The 25,458-nt window shown below is 36.7% G+C and overlaps 1 protein-coding gene across 1 annotated transcript in view; it reads right to left on the bottom strand.

The window, feature by feature from the left end:
• The window catches only part of LOC131163606 (nuclear pore complex protein NUP107), a 54,787-nt gene that overhangs the window by 16,494 nt on the left and 12,835 nt on the right, over nt 1-25,458 (bottom strand). Inside the window, exons 7-12 of the mRNA XM_058120207.1 lie at nt 14,235-14,393; nt 13,225-13,317; nt 12,969-13,136; nt 12,453-12,551; nt 2,502-2,740; nt 2,359-2,416 (exon numbers count right to left, since the gene is read on the bottom strand). Of these exons, the coding sequence (XP_057976190.1) occupies nt 2,359-2,416; nt 2,502-2,740; nt 12,453-12,551; nt 12,969-13,136; nt 13,225-13,317; nt 14,235-14,393 (816 nt within the window). The remainder of the gene's footprint in view (nt 1-2,358; nt 2,417-2,501; nt 2,741-12,452; nt 12,552-12,968; nt 13,137-13,224; nt 13,318-14,234; nt 14,394-25,458) is intronic.

The raw sequence follows: 25,458 nt of genomic DNA, 5'->3' as shown, positions 1-25,458 counted from the left end.
TAGGAATAAAAATTGCATATATTAGTTGAAGTTTTTTGAGTTTGAGCTGTGCTTGAACATTGAATAGAAGAACAGTCTGAGAGATGGTAGAAATGAAATCACTGCCATAAAACGGATGCTGTAAAGTCCATGACGGTTAGAGAAGAGGGCTGCGAAGCCCGCAACAATGAGAGAAGAGGGCTTCCTGCTGCTGGATGAGACTCAGGCTTCCTGTTGCAGCAAATCTGCAGCAGTGGATGGTTCCAAACAGAGAGAGAGAGAGAGAGAGAGAGAGAGATGTTTGAGTGTCCGAGGAATTTACCCCCTAATAGGGATGTTTTATATTCTATATTCCATCCTAGAAAATAATTCAACACTTACCACATTCCAGCATATTGTACCAGCCAAAAGACCCAAGTAAGATGTTCAAATGACCACAACCCAAAATGGTGTACTGACTAAGCCTACCCCCATGAACCACATAGTTGTTCCATTATCCGTATGGCCATACCAAGACCCAAACGCACCACCTTCCAGGTAACTATGGTTGGCTGACATTTATGTACCCCAAAGCTTGAGGGTAAGTGTTGAGTGGCAGCAACCTGAGGGTGTGACTGGATGATTGAGCTGGTTGGTGTATACTCATGAATCATGATGAACCCTTCTCCCCTCATCTTCTGCCTTTCTTCTTAGATTAAAAGAAGAAATATTATTAAAGCTGAGAACGTAATACAATCCTTGGAGGAAAGAAACAAAGAAGCAAATAACTAAGGCTTCTAAGTTAACCCTAATACTATTCCCATATTATCTTGACAAATAAATTAGATCTTTTAGGTTTATAACAATACATATACTTGAGTTACACATACATGCAGTTGTCACAGATAAAATTTAGCATGCATAAATGAAACAATATAAAATGCGGATACCTAACATAGAAATCATTGCCAAAAACTAATATAATTGGACAGAAGTAAAAAAAAAAAAAATCAGAATTTAACCATAACATCTTGCATGCATTACCAGCACAAATATCATAAAGACAGAAGAATGCCTTGAGACTGCTAAACTGGAAACAACTGCAGTGTGTGCAAAAAGCTGTAATGAATTAACTGTTTTTTTTTTTTTTACGAAAACCCCAAATTTGGAAGAGTGCCTGGTAAGGATAATGTCAGTTCCCAATTCTAATTTTCATAACCAGGGCTAGGACATGAGAACACATCTATATTGGGGAGGTGAGCAAAATCTCTTCTTTTCTGTCATTGCAAAAATTATTTTATAAAGAACACCCTCATAACCTACAGCAATAACAACAACAACAACAACAAGCCTTAAGTCCCACTAGGTGGGTCGGCTACATGAATTTGTTTTCTCCAATTCACCCGATCAAGAGCATTTTCCTCTATCAGATTATGTGCTATTAAATCCTTCTTCACTATCTCATTCCAAGTTATTTTAGGCCTACTCCTACCATTTTTCATGCCAGAAACAATAACAAACTCACTCATCACATGTGTTGTGCTAGGCCTGCATTTCAAATGCCCAAACCATTAAAGTCACCCCTCCCTTATCTTGTCTTCGACTGCTGCTATGCCTAAATTATTGTGTATATGCTCATTCATTAGTTTATCTTTTAATGTTATACCACTTATCCACCTTAACATCCTCATAGCCTAACATAATAAATGACAGGCACAATTCATTTACAGTATCTTTGGTTTACGGGCAAATGATAAAAAATGAGTTTCAGAGAATCGCATCCCAATGTATAAGACATCCAACAAAACTCCCACTCCAAATTAAAGCAAACTAAGAGCTGGAATGATTTCTCAAGTCATGCCCACCATTTATGATTTTGTTATATGATCACAATTCATAAATAAGGGCCATGAAGTCATCTCAAATACTGGAAGGGATATATGAGCCATAATATTTTCTGTAGCATAAAATGAAAAGCCTACTGTTCAATTGTTATTTTGATTTATTGCGAAAGATCATCTCGTAATTATTATTTTCTTTTTCATGCAACACAAAACGAAGGGCATCCAAATCATTTTGAATTATTGTAAAATAACACAACTGTCCTGTTTCATTTTCTTTGTTTTAATTCCCATGAAATGGGAAATCTGAACAGGACCCAGGAAGAACAGACCAACTCTGAGGGAGATTCAAAACAACAAATTTAGTATACCGAACATAAGTAAAAGAAAACACATACCATTATTTCAAACCCCAATAAAACATGAGGGTTGTACAGATTGTGGGTAGTCCTTGACAGAAGTCCAAGGCATTCATAAAACAGCTTTTCAGAGGGAGACATTCAGCATTGAGCAAAAGTACATACCTACATAACTAAATAGTTTTCCCAAGATAACTTGCCTCAATTTGCCGTTGCTGCTCCTTGCATCCTCGAGTAACAGCTTCATGTACCGTGTCACTGAACATGCAGGATAAGAAGATATTATGCATTGAAAACCACACAGAAATGAAAACAGAGTTTGTGAAACCAGCAATGAATCTACCCAGAGTGCAGTTTCTGAAGTAGAGCAGCAAGATTACGTGGTTGTTGGTTTAGAACTTGGAGAGGCCAATTTTCTGGTCCGACTGTAGGCTGTAAAGCAGCATGATCTCCTTGTCCAGGGCTTCTATCAATATCATCTTCATAACTTTTAAACTGATCCAATCTCCCCGGTTGAAGCCGAGCTAATTCCAAATCCACCTGAACATCAAGCCATGACTTGGCCATTGCCCAACATGCCGACTGCACAAAAGAGAAGAAATAAGGAGGGGAGTGGAGAGGAACTGGCATCAAGTATAAAAGATAAGCTTCATCATTTTAATAGCAAGAAAAAGTAGGGGGGGAAAGTGCTAAAATACTAAATCCGAAAAATAGTTGAAAACTGAAATCATGCCACTAGAAAGCCTCAAGATTTGATCCAGCTAGGCCTCAATTAAAGGATCAAAAAGTATGGGATCAAATGCTCAGAAAATCCCAATCAAGAAATTTTCAGCCTTAGCATTTCATAGATGGCAGTAACAATAAGCTTGAAATTTTTTTGTATTTTCCTTTTTCTGTTTGTTTATCTTATTTTATTGGTGGTAGTGGTTGGGGGTGGGGGAGGGGGAGGTGGGGAAGAGGGATGTGTTGATGAGTGGACGTGAGAAAGAATGAGTTCCAATACAGATTGACGGGGTCGAATAAATTTTCCCCGTATTAAAGTTGGGGATTGAGGGTTCATGACTCGTGGAATTCAATACAACTCTGCTAGGCAAATTGCCAAGGGGATTTATATGGACAAATTAGCCTCTGGCAAAAAGTGACACTCCCCCACAAAAAAAAAAAAAAAGCTAAGGGATCAGGGGATCCAGTCACACGGAAGGACTACAATGTATGAAGATGCATAAACTCTCCATACTTTTTTTTTCTTTTCAGTGACAATAGAACTCAAGTCCTTGTTTTTTGTATGCAAATTTTGAAGGTGTCTTCCCAACAAGCACAGGGAATCCTTCATGATTAGGAGAAGAAATTAGTTAAACAATTGCAAACATCACCCCATGTAGAGACTGGAATGACTTCCAGGTCAAAAAGAACTCTGAAACCTGCATGTCTAGAGTATTAAACAACAATATAAGTAATTATTCTAGCCACACAATTATCACACAGTCGTCATAGAACACATTTGGAGACCACTGGCTGGCCGCACAGTTTTAATTATAATACACATATAATAGTCAATATAGAATGTGTAGTCCAGTTTTTTGAATTTTATGCATCCAGTACACAAGTTACTTCTCTCAGACGGTTGGCCACACAGTTTTATTTTATGATACATACAATGGTCAATGTAAAACATGTACTCAGGTTCTTTTACTTTTTATACATACAGTGCACATGAACCCCTCCCTTATGTGTGTGTATATAGGAAGAAGAGGATAAGGTGTCAAATGCATACTGGTAAATGTCCTGGCATTGCCCATGTATTGTTTTGCCTGAAGTTTTCAATGTTGAAATGTTCACTCTGTCAAATCCTTGCCCACATAATGCTAAAATAAAGACAATACCAATGTTGGCACTTTCATTTACACACATCCATCCATGATGCCAAATTCAAAATTTTTATTCTTATGGGATGCCATTATGGATTACTGCACAATTCATTCAAAGTTCTAAAGCGACCCTTTTTTGTGATTGGCAACATTGAATATAAGCAGTTTACAATCCCGTTTCCAGAAGGCCTTATAGAAAATGTGCAAACTGGAAGTTATTTCCAGATGGAATGATTGAACACCTTTGAATTCTTGATTCAAGAAAAAAAGGCGGGCAAGCTACTAATTTCAAGAACCTTCAGCCTATTAATCTTGGGGGAAGTACTACAAGCTAACCACCAGGCTCCAAGATTTGCTGCAAGATCTAAAAATGTGGTTCAGCAAATTTTTGGACCATCTCAAGAAGCTTTTGTTCACAAATGATAAATCATGGATGCAACTCTGGTTACCTCTAAGATAGTAGATGCTTAGCTTAAAGAAGGGAGAAAGGGAGTTGTGTGCAAGCTTGATATGAAGAAACTTTTAAACATGCTGGGTGGGAAATCCTCATCTGTACACAGGAAAGGATGGGTTTTAGTGATGTGGGCAATAAATGGATTAGATTTTGCAATTCTTCTCCAACTTTCTCCATTCTTACTAGTGATTGCCATTCCAGTTACTTCCATTCCCCTAGAGGCATTTGACAGGGAACCTTTTGACCCCACTAATATTTATTTTAGGTAATGGAAGTTCTCAGCATAGTGCTTTTTTAGAGAGAGGACATCTCAATAGGCTCAATATAGGTAGAAAACAGTTGAGAAAATGTGGTTTCCCATCCACTGTTTGTGGATAATACAATTATCTTCTATTGTGAAATGGTTAATCAGATTCTTAACCTGGAAGCATTCTTCTTTGTTATGAATTTTCCAGGGCTGGAAGTTTATTTGGGGAAAGTGAGCCAATTCTGCTAAGAGATGGGGTCAAAGGGCATCTTATAGCTGGGATTTTGGATGCAAAGTGGGGGCTATTCCCTCAATTACTTAGAACTCCCCTTTTGAGCAAAAAGAACAATGTACCTGCGCTCTAACCATGGTGGAATTTCATTTGCTGGCTTGGAAAAAGCCTATGTTTCTAAGGGAAGAAGAGTCACTCCTATAAAAGGTGCCCTCCCCTCTCTCTCTCCGTTCATTACATGTCCCTTTGAGGTAGTAGGAATGTGGTATAAAACACCATTATTAAATGAGGGCTAGTTAGATTTTGCAATTCTACTCCAACTTTCTTCACTTTCATAAGTGATTTCCCTTACAGTTACTTCTGACCCCCTAGAGGCACTTGATAGAGAACCTTTTGACCCCACCAATATTTATTTAGGTAATGGAAGTTCTCAGCATAGTGCTTTTTAAGAGAGAGGACTTCTCAATGGGCTCCAGGTAAATAAAAAACTGTAGAGAAAACGTGGTTTATCATCCACTATTTGTGGATAACCACAATTATCTTTTTTTATGAAATGGTTAATCAGATTCTTAACCTGGAAGCATTCTACTTTTTTATGAAGTTTCTGGGACTGGAAGTTAAGTTGGGGAAAAGCAAACTAATCCAACCAAGAGATGGGGTTGCAGGGCATCTTATAGCTGTCTGTAAGTCACCAGTAACAACAACATGATAGGCCTTGTTGGAGCGTGAAGGACAAACAGTACAGTCCTTAATAATGTGCCCTGGCTGTTAGCAGTAATTAAAAAATTTCCTAGGACAGTTAGGGGCAATATGGCCATATTTCCTGCAACTATAGCACTGAGTGGTGCTCATGTCACGACCCTTCCCCTTGCCATGAGCAGCATAGGCAACTGAGACAGTATTAGAAGCAACACGAGACTGCTCCATAATATTCTGAGTACTGAGGTGTTGTTCCTCACGCAAGAGTTCTCCAAAACAGGCCTCCAAAGTCGGAACAGGATCTCTAATTACCAGAGAGGCACGAATAGATTCAAAGCCAGGCCTCAATTTCATTAGAAATTGGTCTCTTTGGCTGATTTTGTGTACGTGTTGTACTGTCGCCAATCCTGCCTCCAATCCTTTTGCAGAGACCGTAGCTGTAACAAGGTCGGAATAATCAGTCCACAAAATCAGAAAACCAGAGTAGTAGTCTTAAACTGATAGATCCCCTTGAGTATAGTAAGCAATGGCCAACTCAAGCTGGAAGCGCCTAGCATTGTTGTCTTGGTAATAGACTTGCTTGAGATAATTCCACATAGCCTTTGCAGACCTATGAGGACGCAAAGAAAGAATCAGATGTGGCTCCATAGAACCAAGAATCCAGGACATGATTTGATTATCTTTGGCATCCCAAGCTGCCTTGTTGGCCACAGACATTTCCGCAGTAGATTCCCCTTTGCTGCTGCCATCTATATGTCCCCACAGCTCTTTACCCTTGAGAAAGGTCTCCAATTGAAACTCCCAAGCAGCATAATTTTTGCCAGTGAAACTGACACAAACATTATCTGACTTCTCCGTAAGTATTGAGGCTATGACAGAGAAAACTAGGACTGAGATTTCTCAGAGAATAGCTCTGATACCATAACAGAATGGTTCAAATTGTCCTCTCTTTCGAGTTATATAGGCAAGACTGCCAGTTATACAAGGAAACTTAAATTTGTACATGCTAATTACACAGAGTGATCTTAGGAAGCTATATATGGTAAGCCAGATAATTTACAGAGTATTTTAGGAAGCTATACATGGTAAGCTAAATCTCCTCTCCTATTTATGAAAGTATATACAGCCTAGATTAACAGCTATTAACAGGGCATAATTTATGGCCTTCTATGGACAAAGTGGGGGCTATTCCCTCAATTACTTTGAACTCCCATTTTGAGCAGAAAGGACAAGTGTAGTATCTGAGCTCTAATCGTGGTGCAATTTGATTTTCTGGCTGGAAAAAAGACTATGTTTCTAAGGGAAGAAGAGTTACTCCTATAAAAACTACCCTGCCCATTCTCTCAGTTTATTACATGTCCCTATGGGGCAGTAGGGATGTGGTACTAAACATCATTTGATTAAAAAGCACCATCCCCAATCTCTTGCCTTGTTTAATACAACCCTCCTTTGCAAATGCTATGGAGGTCCATGACTGAAAATGAACAATTATAGAGAAATATTGTTGCTAAATACAACTACGAACACAATACATTGATATATAAGGAAAGAAGTGAACCATAAAGAGTTGGGATTTGGCTGGCTTCTTTGATTTGATTTGTTTCTAGGTGGCAAATGCTAGCAATATTCTCTTTTGGCACGACCATTATATGGGGATGAATATTTGAAAACCTAATTTCCAGTTCTCTATTTGTTCTCTTGATGGAAAACCCAATTTCTATCTAAGGATTGTTGACTTTGAAAGCAAACAATTATCCAAGTGGAAGTTCAGTAACAATGATTGCTTTATTGGTAAATTCCAATTACAAAGACCTTAACAGATGGAACCTTGCCAAGGAATGGGCTAATTTTCCCTGGAAAGCTATTTGGAAGACAGTGCTCCAGCCTCCAAGCCCCCAAATAAAGTGGCTTTCTTTCCTTGGGAAGGAACATGGAGCAGGGTCTTGACAAATGACAACCTCCAAAAATGGGGTGAAATTTTATTGAGAACATGTTTCTTCTCAAAAAATGCAGCTGGATCAGTGAACAACATTTTACTGAATTGTTCTTGGTCTAGAAGTTTGGGGTATTTGGACTCACATCTGGACGGCTTCCCTTGAGTAGCAGATGCCAGATAGATCTGTTGAGGAAGAATTTTGGGCTTGGAGAGGCATAGATAGCCATACAGGAGGATAATTCATAAGTGATGGCCCAGTAGCAAGGGCTCATTCCACCTTGCATTTGAGTAAGATTCAAACATCACTATTTACCTACAAATACACAAAAAAACTACAAAGGGTAAAAAAAATCGTAGCCTTGATCCCCCTCATCATTTTTTGGGTGGGCTATTTGATGAAGGAGGGAAAAAGAACTTCTAAAGAAATTAAATAATCTCTTTTGACAAGTAATATCCATTTGATTTAATGGACAATATTTTTTAGGCACACACAATACCTTAGATTTTTGGACATTCTATCAAATACATGATGTTTTCTTCATTTTACTTGTTCTCACACCACTATGCCTTTAAATGAATTTTTCCACTTGAAGAAAAAAAAAGCATGATAACTTGTGATTTAAGAGAGTGCCTAACAACAACAAACAAACAAACAATAAACCGAGTTTTAAGTCCCACTAGGTGGACTCGAGTACATGAATACTTACTATTACATGATTGTGGGCAATTTCCTCCAACAAGCGACAATTTAAGGGCTATTAAATCTTTACTATCTCATTCCAAGTTATTCTAGGTCTACCCTTACCCCTTCTCTACTAATTAATACGCTCGCTCCTCACTAGCGTGCTATTTGGCCAATATCACAAATGCACAAACCATATAAGCCACCCCTCGCATATCTCCCCTATCTTATCTTTTAGGTGCTATGCCTAACCACAAGTATATTCATCCCATATTTATCTTGTAACGCTGTACCATTCATCCACCTAAAAATTGTCATTTTGGCAGCTTTTACTTTTCGAATATTTCATTTCTTAGTTGCCAACATTTGATCAACAGAGCATAGTTAGTCCTATAGTCGTCCAATAAAACTTTTCTTTTAATTTTAAGGTTATTCTATCACACAACACGTTCAAAGCACTTCTATGTTTTACCCAACCTTTTTTAACTTTATGCATTACATCTTCTTCAATTTCTCCTTCAACTTGTATAATATATCCAAGCTATCCAAAAACTAGCACTATTACTCTCTTGACCATCAAGTTTAATTTGTTCTCCAATATTCCCCTTACCATGATTGAAATTACATTTAATACGTTATATCTTATTACCACTTATTCTAAAGCATCTAAACTCCAAAGCTTCTCTCCAAAATTTTAACTTAGATCATACCCCACCCCCAATTTCACCAATCAAGACAATATCATCTACAAACAACATACACCATGGAACCTTAAATTGGATATTCCATCCACCACTAGGGCAAAAAAATAACAGCTCAAAGCAGATGCTTTATGTACACCGATTGTGGTTGAAAACTCCCTAGATTCTCCACCCAAAGACCTATGATCCTACTCGTAGTCATTACTCTATTGTATATATCCTTAATGACATTAATACACCTACTAAATACTCCCTTTTTTCTTAAAACCCATTAGAGAACTTCCTTAGGTACTCTATCATAGGCATTCTCTAAGTCAATAAAAAGTTAAAAACCATATGCAAATCCCTCTTCTCCATTGATCTTCTCAAAAGATACAGAGCTTCTATAGTCGATCTCTCAAGCATAGAACCAAATTGATTTCTAAGACCCTCATTTCCAACAAAAAACATATTAACAGAAAAACAATGTACTAAGGAGAATAAGATGCTGTCCAAAAAAAAAGAACAAAAGATGCGTAATCAATTAAAAAAGAGCAGCCCTCCAAACTCTTTGGAAGTGTGGCAACCCATAGAAAAATCCAAACGAATGAGCCCAAAAAGAGGCAAGAAACACAATTCTATCCCACACCAACCAAGGTAAGTTGTGTGATCTTTCAAAATTCATGAATTCCTCTTGATCAAAAGGGTCCACAAGGTAGAAAAAACAGTACATTTTCATAAGGCCTTTGCCAAAACCCCAATATCTGTCAAAAGAAATCCCCTATGACCTAGAGGAGCCACCCAAGCTTCACTGAGACGAGAAGAGAGCATTCCAAAGAAAGCTTTCCACCTAACAATGAAGGAAGAGTGTTTTTTGTTTCATTGGATTTACGGCACATGGAGCACATACCAGGGCTAAGGGCCTTGTCAGGTCTTCTGTGTTGTAACAAGTCATTTGTTTTAAGCCTATCATTAGACAGTCCACATGAACATCTGAAACCCATAAGGTACCTTAGCCTTCCAAATGATGTGATTGAAAGGAAAATGATTGGAAAAGTTATTGGTGGACGAAGTTTATGATATGAAAGAAAAAGGATTTAGTAGCACAGAGACCTAAAGAATCCCCATCCCAAACTCTCTCATCACCAAATTTGAAGGAACAAAAGAATCCAGTACATTGATCAAGGTAAACGCTTAATGTAAACAACTTGATAAACTAGATTAGTTGTATATGGGGGAGTTGGTATTCAAGGTTCTAATACCAGATTGGTCCTTTTAAGGCCTTACTAATTGTAGCCTCTTTCAAATTGTTCTTACCAAAAAATAATAATAATAATAATAATAATGATGCAGCTTAAGTTTATTTATTTGTCTTAAATTAGGACCACTTGATTACAGCATCTGTTATTCCTTTATAAAGTCATTTTATGAAGAGTTTGTCCAGGTTCATAGCCTATGATATGTGGGATATCCAAGTCACTTAGCAGGTAACTTGTGAGCCAGAACTGAGCTGGGAGTTAGCTACAGTTCTATTATACTCCTTCCTCCTCTCATTCTATTCTGTCTCCGTTCTCTTTTCCGATCTTCAACTTCTCAGTTCCCACTTGATTCTATCTTCAATTATGAAATATTGCCCACCACAAACCTTTCTACTATTTTTCACCATCCTCCTTTAAATCTTAGCTCTTATTTCTACTGCTGGCTAAGGCTGTCCCAGGTTTCTATAGCTAGTGGAGTATTTCTGAGCATCCTTCAATTAATCTAGATGCATAGCTTGATCTTAGAATGATAATCTTCCAAACCATGGTTTTAAATAAAGGTCGCGACCGTTACGTAACGCCGTTACGCAACAGTTTTTTGGGTTACCGATACCGTTTACACACCACGAAATCGGTGGGAAGAAAAATCACGGTCGTAGCATCCATTACGAACCGCGACCGTCATGTAAAGGCCGCTACAGCCGTTATGTAATCGCTACAGGACTGTTACACCAAAAAATTATTTTATTTTTTACTTTTTCTTCTCACTTTTTCCCTCTCTTTCATATATCATTTTCAATATACCAAGTGGAAAGAGGGGGAAAAGATTACAAAGAGGATGACAATGATACAAAATTTACTATTTCTTTAAATATTCACAATAGATGCATTAATTAACAATTTGAAAATACTAATTTGTCAGGAAAATATTTTATTTTGATAATATTAGTAATGTGATATTTATTTTCTATATTTTTCAGCTTCAACCTTCTTTCTTTTCTAGCTATTTTATATTTGTATTATTTGTATGCTTTGTGTCTAACAGATTTATGGAGTGTATAATGTATTTTGTTTTTTCAATTAATTTAGCACACATAAGAACAATGAGAAGTATAAATACGCACACACATGTAATTTTTCTATCAATGGTGGTTTAAAACAAATGTAAACTTGTTGCCCTCACCAAATAACTTAGTTACTCGAACTAAAGGATCCAAAATAGACTAAAACTCTTTCTAAGAAGGGCTAAAAGCTTAAAACATGCAAGTACGCTAATATGCACAAGGTTGTGTGTGCTTCAAAAAAATTCACAGTCGTTACACCCGCTTCCGGTTATGTAACATCCGCTACTCCCGCTTCCCGTTACAATTACGTTACGCTACCCGCTACCGCGATTTAAAACCATGTTCCAAACATCAACCTCCATTTTGAGTTCCCAGGTCCATCCCAAGCTCATCATTCAACATTTCAACTCCACTGATTCTTTTTAGCTTGCAGTGGTTTTACAATTTTTTTTGTTGCTGGAATCATACCTTAAGAGACTGCTTATCATTAGCATTTTCATTTTTTTTCAATTTTGGCTGTTAATAAAATCCTTATATGTTGGGTGCTTATCAGCCAAACATTCTATGTTAGTTAACTAAGGATGCAATTTCTGTTCACTACTTACCTGCGCGGTGCACCTATGCAATTTGCAAAGTACCTCAACTGAATGTTAGTTCCAAAATTCATTGTTAATGTTCACCAATTTGGTTTCCCAGAACCTATGGCTGCATTATCTTGACAGTGCAACAAACATACAAGGCCAAGGCTAAAATAAATACCTAGCCAGCTATTGATTGAACATTCAGGCCATCATACCTCACAAACATTTCGGTAGGCATATCTGAATTAAAGTAAACCCAAAGGAAAGAATGATCATCTGAATTTGGCATGCCATGGAGTGAAACTTGGTTCATGATGGTGTTGCATGCCATGCAATATTAACCAGAAACAATTCAATGATTCAATGGTTCAAAACTTCACATGATTAATGACCCACATCATTTTGGGCACCATCACTGGCAGCTGTTAAGAAACTACTAAAAATCCAGCACCGACCACAGACAGACCATTTTGTCGATGGAACAAATCAGCCACAATGGTTTGGCCACTCATTATTTCTGTTCTCTATGATACCTAATGAAAAGTTAGAAGGTAATCTTTAGGTTTGTACATTAGCAAGGGGCAAAACATACCTCCCAGTCCGTACAAATTGGAAGCATGCGTCTTAAATTACTGCATTGGGCAGCATAGACCGCTGTTTCATACTTCCCCCCATCCTGCTCTGCAATTTTCTTCAAAACAAGAATAGAGAAACTTTATTAGTTCACAGAACCAATAATACCCATTAATTCTATCAGCCTATCACACTCTGGCGTACTGAAAAGATGGATTGGAGAGTTGAAACACATGAATTTGTTAAGATATGAGCTATGAGTATTTGGAACCCCTACACACTAGAAGCCTCTTTATAAGAAATAAAGGAAATTTATCCATAACATGAACAAAAAAGAAAACATGAAGTTCAATTTATAAAAACTAATAAAAAGAAAAAACTTTGGAATGTAGCATTATTAAAGAAGCCAAGGCCACCAAAAAAATTCCCAATTAAAAAGAAAAAAAAATAGAAAGATGATGAAAGTGGGAAAAAGTATGATGCACATGAAATTGAGTACAACAAGCACAAAAGTTCTCAATTTGATCACATCTACCTCAGATGCACAGTAGGAAGCCCATTTCCAAAGACGATATTGGTGGCCAATACCACTTTCCAGTTCAATGGCTCGCAGAGTTCTATTCTTTCCATTTTTCACCAGGGCTTCTATGGATGGTAAGTGATCCAATCCTCCAAATGGACATAACGTTGCAGCTCTCCATGGCTTCCAGACAGAGATTTATACCAAAATGATGTATAAGCACACAAATTATATAGAGAGGCACACAAGAAACACAAAAATTATGGCATACCTGACCAGCAGATCGGCAGAGGTCACATGCCTCATCCAACCTTCCAGCCCTTAATAAAGTCCACACATCTTCCAGAAGAGATTCATCTTGTTTCTGTCGAGGTGAAAAAGTAACAGCAACTTTTACATTAAAATATAAATATTTTCTAAGAAACACAGGTGTCAGAAATACAATATTCTGCCACAAAGTCCAACATGCACAATATCAAAACATGTTCATCTATTCAATGATCAGTATGTAAATCTGATTAAAGATTTGATAAATTACACATCCCACTCTGACTGCATTTGGTGTTGCAGTGAAGAATATCCAGCAAATGAACTTATTCAGTAACCCAAATTTGGTGAAAAGGCATCAGAAGCTTGAACATCGACTCAAAACTTCTTCAAAATGACGAATAGTAACATCCTTTTTCTTAAAGATGGGGTGTTATTTTCCAAGATATTGGCTAGACATATTTCAGTTTCATCATGACATTAAAGAGTTCTATTTTCCTGATAATTTTAACCCTTTTCTGTTATAGTTAAGCTGAAAAACTGTACCCAACTATAATTATAATGATTTGCAGCAAAAATGACATTGCCCAAATTGAGAGTGAAACATAAGATAGCCTGCACCAACCATTGGACCAAAGAAAGTCTATTAGCGCCTCTAGACTTTTTTCCCTGAAATTTTGGAACCCGAAGTGATAAAGGTAAAACATGCATGAGTCACAGAACTAGGGTAGCAATAAGAAAATAAGAAACCAAACCAGTTTGTCTGCTGATAAATTGGAACTTTTAGAGTGATTCTTGATTAGTCAAAAGCACAAAATGCAGATCTATAACATTTGGATTTCAGGGAACCAACCAATAACTCATATTCAAATTCCTCGATGGGAAATGCATCAACCATATTAATTTCAGAAACTAACTATTCCAAATAAATCATATCTGAGTTCACACATGAATATTGCGACACAAAATTCACACAAGAAAATGGAATTTATGAACAGTGATGTACAACATCACCTTGTCATCGGGAAGTAGTTGAGCATGTTCTCGTGTTGGAGCATCAAAATCCAAGTGATGAACAGTGTTTGGATTTGAGCCACCTTTCTTAAGAAACCGCTGAGTATGATGCCAAACTCCAGAGCTGGGGAGATACGTTCCAACATGAGATCCTCGGACCTGGAAACAAATATTTACTAAATTGCCATATCAAACAAAACCAATTAACTCTAACCATTAATTAAACAATGATTCTAACCATAAATAAAATAATGGTACTGAAGCTTATGTGCAAACTATTGGTAAAGAGGAAAGCTCAATACAAGACAAAACGAAAACCAATTTCATTTTCACAGCTGAATCTCCTCCTCAAACAATACAGGAGTAAACGCATTTATTCGAAACGTCAAACTTCCCCCGATGTGTTTTAGGAATTGTCAATAGAAATCAACCCCGCCTTAGGGTATGTTAGGCATAGGATAATGATCTAAGATAAGATTAAGGGTAATGTAGGTGAGGTTATTAGAATTATTCTATTTGGTTCCACCACAATTATCCTATACAGTGGTAATCTTAAACCACCTTGATGATAAGACCATAGCTCAACTCAATGATTTCCATCCTGCCCTCGATGAGGGTGATCGAAGGTCCTCAGAGTAGTGACTCGTACAAAAATGGGCAAAAAAGAAAGCATATGGCTAGTTTGTTTCCGCTCAATCACCTAATACACAAAAATTTTCTTAATCCATCTTGTATAAGATCAGTTATTCCAACTACAATGTTGTATAATACGATTACATATAGTATTAATTATTTAAATTAATCATTTTATATACATAAATAACTATAAGTAATTTTTTTTGTGCTACTTCAAGAAAAAAATTTTCAGTAAATATATTTAAATTATTTAAGTATCAAATAGTATCATATTCAAATACCAAAGGCCAACCTTAGCCAATCCATGCAACGCATACAATAACAAGAGGGGTGAGAGTGACTAGATACCCAAGGCTAGATTGATCTTCACCCACTCAATATCACATCTTGAATTCCAATCAAACAGTTTTTTTTTTTTTTTTTTTATACCCTTGGAAACTTGGGGTGGCCGGAGCCCCTTGGACCCATACCTCCATGCCAAAACCTAAGAGGGAACTAACCTCACCAGCAAAGGCCAGCCTTCAAGCAAGTAAGGGAGACCTAGAGGGAAATCAAACTCAAAACCTCTTTCATCCTTTGTCATCCCTTAACACTGAGCCCACCCTTGCAGGTTGAATTCCAATCAGAGAGTTGAAGGCAACAATATTACTCTGATTTCAACTCTCAAAGGAAAGAACCACTCTGATACCAATTGTCAGCAAGCAGTAGAATCCCAAGGCCCAAAAGAATCACCTTTGCCTCGACCTACCTAAAAGCAACCAAGTTATGCCACACCAAGTCCCATCTAGTCGTACTTATACAGATACATAAAATGCTCCTGGATCTGTTCAGCAGTCAAGTCTCATGACATGACAGCCCTTGACTCAACTAAGATGATTGTAGATAAACCATGACTCGAACAGGAAGGGTGTTGTATCCACATTCCACAAGCATCGAGGGTTAGTCATCCCTGCAACACAATCCTTATGTAAATGTACTAGCAACTAAACACCGATAGACTGAATCCAGGGGAAGTGACCTCATACTCTACTCAAGACAGACACACGGAGGTTCAATATTCCTCCCCAGTCCAATGGGGTATATGATGGCATCACCTGGGTAAACCTGAGGGCCAACACAAATGCATGCTCCAACCTATGCATCCAGAGTAACGTACAACCATGGGGTTTGTGGCCTCGCAAAGAAGCTCAAGACACCCCCTAGATGTCAAAAGCCTGCCTACAAGCGCTCCCTGAGTTGCTCACTTAGTGCTTGAAGGGACATCAAGGTTGGTAGGACACTTTTGTTCCCTAAAAAATATCATCTTTCAATATTATTCCCATTCTAGCATGAGGAACTATCTGTGGGTTTCAAGAACCACACTTCCCTTAATCGAGAATGCCACCATCTTACTCAATCCATCGCCACATCAAAGCAAACACTCAAAAGTACATCCCAAGACATCTCCATAATTGAATCTATACTCACATTAGTTCCTTCTAAGTCACATCCAACGTGAACATCATCCTATCCAAGACTGCCCATACGCTCTTGCAATTGTCTTGGATACAAAAACATAAGATAATGACATAATACACATGGCTTAAAGTTAGATGGAAGCTCAATCTCTATTTTTGTTCCCTCAATTCTCTTCATTTTTACTTCTTGATATGAAGAATGCTAGGAGTAGCTGCTCCATGCACTCCCATCCTATGCTATTCATGTGATTGGCCCACTTGACATTTTGAAATAATAATATATAAAAAAAATCTACCTATTTTACTCTTAACCAAAATTTATGAGAAAAAAAAAGATAAAAAATATAGGTAGCATTAAGAATCTAAAACTATTTGATGTTGTTACACTGTAATATGTTTCAAGAGAATGACTAAGTGGCCCAGTCACAAGGAGAGTGCATAGTGCAACAACTCCTAGCAACCCTCCCTTGATGTTCATCTCTTCCAACATTCCTCTTTCAATTTCTCAATTTGCCAAGAAAGCCACGCCTAGCATATGTCACCACTCGCAAGGTCTAACATGAGCCCATTTCTAGAAGAATATTTTTTAATTTCATCATATCATTTATATCTTATATTACTTGAACTTTGAATATAATCTACAATTATCTAGTGTAGTCCATGTATTTTTGAAAAATTAAACTTATCTTTTTGCAAAATGCAAGGGGAGGTTTGTGTTTTTTTTTTTTAAAAACCTCGAGGGAGGTCTCTAGAATTCTTGAAACCTTGGGGGAGGTTTTTGCCAAACCTTAGGAAGGTCAGTATTTTTATCCTATATTTTTTCATTAAATTAAATTTTAAGAGGAAAAATAAATAGCATAAACCAAAAAATCATATCAATCAATTAGGATTGTAACCGGTCCCCTTCGGTTTGGTTTTAGGCTAAACCAAAAACCGAACCAAAAAAATTGATTTATCAAAATTGCAAACCAACAACAAACTGACACTGTCGGTTTTTTCCAAAATGATTAATGGGGTTATCTGGTTTGGTTCGATTTGGTGTTTAATTAACAGCCTCGATGGCAAACGAAAACAAAGGCACAAAATTTTTACTCATATATACCACCCAAGCCCAGTGTGAAAACTTCCCACATGTTGCAAGCCCAGCCCACAAGCAAGGCATGGAGGAGTATTGAAGCCCTTCCCAGGCAGTGGGTTTTAAAGGAAATCCAAGGGCTGATATTTTCTGGAGCTTCCGATGTGGACAAACACCTCCCTAGTCCCAACTCCAAGCATGCAGCGTGCAGTAGCACTCTCCTCTCTCCCCAACTCCCATTCCCACATCGGAAGATGAAAATCTTCCTGGGTCTCCCCTGCAACTGCATAAACCCCCTTACCCATTGAAATGTTTCCACTACAGTGCATTTAAAACCACTATTCGGAAATATAGTAATTTCAAAGCAGAAGGTTTACTTAATATATAAAATTAGAATGTAATAATTTTTAATTAATAAATATAAATATTTACGGAACTGAAAAATAAATGGTAAAAATAAGATAAAATAAAATATTTAATATATAAAATTTAAATGATACATATGTGTTTAGGTTTTTGATTTTTTTGGCTCAGTTTATTTCTAAAACAGAAACTGAAACCAAAAACAGAAATTTAAAAAATTAAATACCAAAACTGAAATACCGAACAAAATGTGAAACGGTTTGGTTTCAGTCCGGTTCTTGGTTTTTTGGTTATTTTTGTACACCCCTAAAATCAATCCTCCATGAGAAAAAATATCAAGTGAAATTCAGGTTATCTAATATAAAGATGCATACATATAATATACTCATACTAATAGGTCCATAAATAGTGTATCTTGAAAGGCATGTGTATAAGACATGTAATTAAGGATTGATGCTTTAAAAAAGCCTAATTATCATCATCTAAGTCTTAACATGATATTTTAAACTCAAATGTACTTAGACACATCTGTCATATTTGTTGCGTGTAATTGCACGCGAATAATATTGAATAAATATATTAAAATTATTTAATTTTACAAATAAAATAATTTTTTAATCAAAAGAAAATGTATTCAAAAAGAAAAGAAAGAGGTTGCAACATAAGAGAGGACAAGAAATCTTCAATGAGAACAACAACAACCCTACCCACCAAAAAAAAATAAACAAACACACACACACACAAAATAAACAAGAAAATCCCTATTTCCTTGCTGACATAATTAATCAAGCACTACAAATTTGCTAGATCTGTCTGGTTATTCTTAACCTTAATTTTGCCACCATCAAGATTCAATCCATATCCTACAAAATCAGACAGCCACAAGCCCATTTCTTTTATGGAAAAAGAAGAAATTTTATTGAAGAGAGAAAATATAAAGGAGCACAAGATATCATCCTTAAAAGAGATAAAAAACCAAAAAGAAAAAGCATTAAAACTATACTGACATCCAATTAGCTAAAGCTCGGAATAAAACAACCCATCAAAACAACCAGCTGTGAAAGCCCAAACAATGCCATGTACTGTATCCCTGAGCATAGAGTAGGAGCATTCTTCTCCAACTAAATAGCCCACAAGACAGCAAAAGACCTGCACCTCCACAAAGCATCCATCTCTGCTCCATCCAAAACCTTTAAATGAGATAGATAACAAATCCTCCACCAGCTCTGGACCAACCCAATTCTCTTCAATACTCCAAATAGTTTAATCCAAACCCTCCAAGAAAATTAACAATGATGGAATTGGTGATAAGTAGATTCTGAGCTTACAAAACATAGAGAACATACATCCTGATATAGTGCCTTAAAAGCCTCTTAATTTGCAACCAAGGTCTCAAATTTTGATGTTAAAGTAAAATTTTGAGGCTTAAAAAGTACAAAAATTTAGAGAAAAATTTCAATTTTTATGTCAATTTCAATTTCAATTTTAGAAAATGATGGAAATTAGTAGTAAAGTATGGAATTCTCTTATGAAACTATAGAAGTGATCAATAGATATAATATGCAAGCGTTAAAATTAATATATTAAAAATTAAACACATCAATCACATGTTTTGTATGAGGTGCAATAGTTGTAATATCATGTGTATTAAATTCATAAATTAATGAAATAATATTCATTATACAAATAAAGAAAAATTAGAAATAGAAATTTTAAATAAAATGTTGTTTCAAATATCTATATTTTTCATTTAATTTTTTAAAAAAAATCTTTGTATTAGTAAAAATAAAGACAAACTAAGTGAGAAACTCACTGCGTAATCCCGAGGAAATTTCATTCTATAACAGAGTACGTTGGTGACAATAGCATCTACATTATTAGCAAGTTCAACTTATGCATAGATGCTATGTGAGATACAGTACACTATTAATGGTAATTGTAAATTTGTATATTTGACATTTTGAAAAGATGATTGTAGATATAATAGGTTGTTCTGTGACATATATATCTTTGGATGGTGATATTGAATTCTTTAAAGATACAACAACAACAACAACAACAAGCCTTTAGTCGCACTAGGTAGGGTCGGTTACAAGAATCCTTTTGCACTAATTCACCTGATCGAGAGCATTCTCTTCTATTATATTAAGGGCTATTAAATCCTTCCTCACTACCTCATTCCAAGTTATTTTAAGTCTACCCCTACCCTTTTCATGGCAGAAACAATAACTAACTCACTCGTCCTCACAGGTGCTCTACTAGGCTTGCATTACAAATTTCTAATTCTTTAAAGATATGTATATGTATATATATATATATTGGTTAAGTGACATTCAGTCATAATTGTAGGAGTTAAATTAGCAATTTTCAATTTGTTAGTTTTAATTTTTGATGGTTTTGAATTGTAGAACTTTTAGTAATTGAACCTTCGGACAAATATTTTCAATGCATTTTACCCTCACATAATTTTATCAAGACTTCAAGGAAAATATTGTTTTATGCAGGTTGCAAGTTTATTTTACTAAGAGAAAATCAAAATGTTTAATGATAGTAAACAACCAAAATATCATTAGGTACACTACGGTCATATAGGAGTACAACAACAAACCAAGCCTTATGTCCCACTAGGTGGGGCCTGTTACATGAGTCTTGTTCCACCAATTGACACGATCAAGGGTATTTTCCTCATCCAATTTAAGAGTCTATTACATCCTTCCTCACTATCTCGTTCCATGTTATTTTAGGTCTATCCCTACCCCTTCTACTACCAATAACAGTAGCTCACTCCTCCTCATTGATACAATATTTAGTCTATGTTTCATATGCCCAAACCATCCAAGCTGCCCCTCCTTATCTTTTCTTCAACCAGTGCTATGCCCAACTTATCACATATATGTTTGTTCCTTAATTTATCCTTTAACATTATATGACTTACCCACCTTTGCTTTTGCATTTCAGAAACTTTTACTTTTTGGAAATGTTGTCTCTTAGTTGCCCAACATTTTGGTCCATAAAGCATGGCTAGTCTTATAGCCGTTTTATAGAAATTTCCTTTTAATTCTAAGGGGATTATACGATCACATAACACTCCTGCAGCTCTCCTCCATTTTAGCCAACTTGTCTTAACTCTATGCATTGCATCCTCTTCAATTAATCCTTCCACTTGCATAATGTATCCAAGGTATCAAAATCTACTAGTGCTATTAATTTCTTGACCATCAAGTTTAATCTTTTCTCTAGTATTCCTGCTACCGTAGCTGAAATTATATTTCATATATTTTGTCTTATTCTATTTATCCTCAAAAATCTAAACTTCAAAGGCTCTCTCCATAATTCTAACTAAGTTTCTACTCCATTCGTACTTTCATCAATAAAACCAATATCATCTAGAAACAAAACACACCATGGTATCTTGTTTTGGATATTCCTAGTGAGTTTATCAATCGGTAAAACGAAAAAATAAGGGTTTAAAACAAATCCTTGATATACAACTACAATAGTTGGAATACCTTTGGACTATCCACTTGCAGTCCTAATACCAGTCATTGCTCTATCATACAATTCCTCAATTTTAGTGGGAAATTTGGCCTTCCAAATCATATGAAAAAAAAAAAAGGACATATTCTCTCGGGCCAAGAGCTCAAAGAAAGAATTGTAATAAAATTCTCCTGAAGACTCCAGCAACCACTTCCTCACATCCACCCTATTGGAAGGACATCAACCCTCAAATAAACACAACAAAGACACAAGCTCCTCCACATCTCTATCATTCAAAGATCTATGGAAATGAAAATCCAGAGAAAATTCTCCCCATTTAAAAGCAAAAAGGAGAAGTAGGACCATTATGTAATGAAGAAAGACGATACAAACGAAGAAATGACATGAAAAGGGCTGAATTCTCCACCCAAGGGTCTTTCCAAAACGAATACTCATCCAATTGGCCACCTCAAATTTTGCATTGGGAATAAAATGTGGATAAAGCTGAGATATAAATCCATCAGGACTCTCACAAGAAGATCTAAAGCCTACAATAGTATCCCATCCAGTTCCTTCTATGTGAACTAATTTTTAATTGCTTTATGCCAAAGTGAGTTGTCCTTTAAAAGAAACTTCCATAATCACTTACTCATTAAAGCTTGTTCTTAGGTTCCCAAGACCTAAACCGCCCTTTTTCAGACCTACACACCACCTCCCATCCAACCAAATTATCTTTCTTCTCCCCTACCCAAGACTTTGAAAGTCCCACATGATTCTCTATGGTCCTAGCCACCTCATCAGGAACTTTAAAAACAGACAAAAGTAAATAAGAATACTATGAAGACAAGACTAAATAAGAGTTACCCTACAACCTAAAGAAAAAAGAGCACCTTTCCATCCATCGAGACGGTTAGACACCTTCTCTGCCACATGAGCCCAAAAGCCTACAGATTTTGGATTACCACCCAATGGAGTGTCTACTGTGTCTGTCAAAAATAGTATTATACTTGAGGCAAACCATGTAAGGATATTTTAGTAAAAACAAATTTCAAAAATAAGGATAAGGATATTTTTTTCAAATAAAATAGTGTGTACTTCACATACGTCCAGTAACGAATATTTGTATAAATAGCTTAAAGTTATCTAATTCTCTTTGACCATTTCTCATTTTAGATTTCTTACAATCCAACGTAATTTCTTGCCCAGTAAGATCTGTCAAACAAAGACTCAAGTCATCCAGCACAGTTTGAGCTTCACTGCCCTAATCATTAGATTACTCAGGAAATTATCAGATTCCATCCCCCTTTGAAAGTGCGCTCTTGCTCTTTCTTAGCCTGATCAGTACCTGGTTTTGAAGAGTTCTCTTCCTCAAAAGATAGAACCCCTTCCAAATCAACTGTCAGGGTCCATTGACACATGGAGTCATTATTTGAAGAGTCTGAGCTGCAACCACATATGATACAGTCACGACCCTCACCCCACAAACCACTTCATCCACAAGGGTAAAATTCCCATTGTTGTTTCTCTTTGACATTTTTTCATGCACAAGTCTGGATAAAGTCTTGCCCTTCAAAAATATTAAGCAGCTCAAAAACTAATTGCATGGCCCTCATTCAAGCAGCTGACTATCAAAGCCTCCTAAAGATCTATGAGTGCCTAATTGAGCATCAATCCATCCCCTCTGATCAATCTGAGCTTCCGCACTGTTTCCGACTTCCGTAGCTTCTGTTTATCTATCTTCTTGGCTGTCTCAGTTGTTGCAGCCGAGGGAATGACCTGAATAAATTATCTCTACCCACGACTGTCATGGTGATCACCATCTCTCAAGGTACAAAGAACAGCCAAGCATTGCCCATGGCTCTCATGATGATCACCATTTTTTGCTGAATAAAGATCAGCCAATCTCTGCCCATGGCTCTCATAATGAAACTCCCATCCCCCAACACACACACACTCCACCAGCAGCTTCTTGCCTCAACCTTTAGCATACCAGCATCAACAGTCTTCCTCATCATTACTGAAGAAGAAATTTCTTAAGCAGTTGACTGCTAAACTCTCCAGCCCCTTGATGACGTCATCAGTTTTTCCCATTCTTACTTGCATCTCCCTGTCTCTGTTCAATGGAGGAATGGGCCACCATAGTTGCAAGCTAGGCAACATTCTCGACACCCATAAGCTGGCCGGCAATCAAAGTTACTTTCCTGGATTTCTCTGAGGATATGTAAGTAAAAACCAGACCTCATTATGTATGGCCCGACTACTAGAATTAATTAATTGAGCATTCCCTTTCCTTAATTTGTGTCGAACCAGAACAGAGGTAGACTTCTCTGATCCTAACTTAATAAATGACCTGAACCCAAAAAATTTCAAATAAGCTCAGGCCCATTCCAGCCCAGAGTCAGTTCTCCAACCTTACTGCACCACCATCTAAAAGCCATAGCCTTCCACTGCACCATCTCAACTACCTCTGTACTAAAAAACCTCAGATCAGACACAATTTGCACTCCAATAAATTTAAATAAGCTCAGGCCCATTCCAGCCCACAGTCGGTCCTCCAACCTTACTGCACCATCATCTATAAACCATAGCCTTCCACTGCACCATCTCAACTAACTCTGTAATGGAAAACCTCACATCAGACAAAATTTGCACATGGCCACCCACTTTTAAGTGATTCCAAAGCATTCCCCACTTTCACAGCCTCATTCCGTTGCCACTTAACCTTGTAATTCTTTCAATTTTTCTCACACCTAGCCTCAGAAATGTTTGAATCCTTCAACCCTACAAGACCCAGTAAAACTTCCACAAGAATTCTGCAGTTATCTCTTCTGAAGACTCTTTAAGTACTAGGATTGAATAATCCCCACATTCAACCTCAGCTCCACTTCAAGAAATCTACTATAGCATTGGTCTGATCAAGTTCATTTATTCAAACCACCCACATTTTCTCTTGCAAATGAAACTTCTCATTTGAGCTCAAATCAAATTCAAGCACTGCAAAATCCATTATACCCCCGGCACAGACTTCAACATTAGCAACTCCTCACAGCATCCTTCTCAAACAAAACCATAAATACTCCTATCCCCATTTTATCCCTTCAATCTGGACTATGTGCCCAATATCATGCTCCATCATGGTGACTGTCAGTCATCAATGTGGCAGGGACAGTAAGAAAGGAAGGGAACCTCAAAAGAGGAAAAGGAGAGGTGCATCGCTTCAGGAGAATATGCCAGGACAAGCAACTCTTCAAGATGCACGTATGTTACACATGAAAATTTTAATACATAAGAAATTAAACAGTAAATGAGGTGAATAGAGTTTTAAGTATATGTTTTATATAGGTGAACTCCAAACCCATAACAATTAACATGAGATTAGGTCAAGGATAATATGAATTTGTTTAAAATTGAATAATGATTACTGTTTTACAGGGTGGATGGATGTGGATTAAATGGAGTTTGATAATTAACTTTCATATAATGTTCTCATATCTAAACTTCTCATGGCAGCAAAACTACCAGAGCCAAGTTAGATCCCAAATCATAAACAGAAAGCAAGAGGGATGCTGATTAAATCAGCCAAGACTTATGAGGAATGAGTTTTTTATCAGATTCCAAATTGTTCACTTTGAATAAAAACTACTTAAACAGCAAAAATGGGTTATCATCTTTGAAATTATTCTTTTTGCATGCACTGATTGACCAAACAAGATCAACTTTTCCTAATACAATTGTCTAGTGGTGGTAACTTTAACATCTCAAAAATGCATTCAATTCCAATCTCATTCTTCTAATTTTTTACACATTCATTCCAACTTGCTTGTTTCAGTAAACTCATATTTTTATTACCAATAATTCTAAACAATAGATAAAGCAGGCCTAGTATCATAGAAGTTGGATAATTTTTTCCCTTTGATCTAATAGGCATCTCAATCACACAACACAACACATACGCTCTTCGACTTCACTTACCATGTGCTTACTCTATGGACAACACCACCCTTCCAATCTCCCATTCTTCAATGAATTATTTAACATCAAAACTGCTTAGTTTTGGGCAAATCGGCAAATGACCACAATCCTTGCTATTTTCCCATTAAAATGCCCAAAATAGTTACGTATTCTACCGTAGTCTTGCCTATCCAAAGACAACCTAGATTCTGAACATATCTTCTGTCCTACTACAGATTCAGACCAACATAAACCATGGTACCAC

The sequence above is a fragment of the Malania oleifera genome, chromosome 9, assembly GCF_029873635.1.
Source record: "Malania oleifera isolate guangnan ecotype guangnan chromosome 9, ASM2987363v1, whole genome shotgun sequence".
NCBI classification, from domain to species: Eukaryota; Viridiplantae; Streptophyta; class Magnoliopsida; order Santalales; family Ximeniaceae; genus Malania; species Malania oleifera.
Note: the sequence above shows the minus strand (reverse complement) of the source record. Positions and strands in the feature narration are given on the sequence as shown.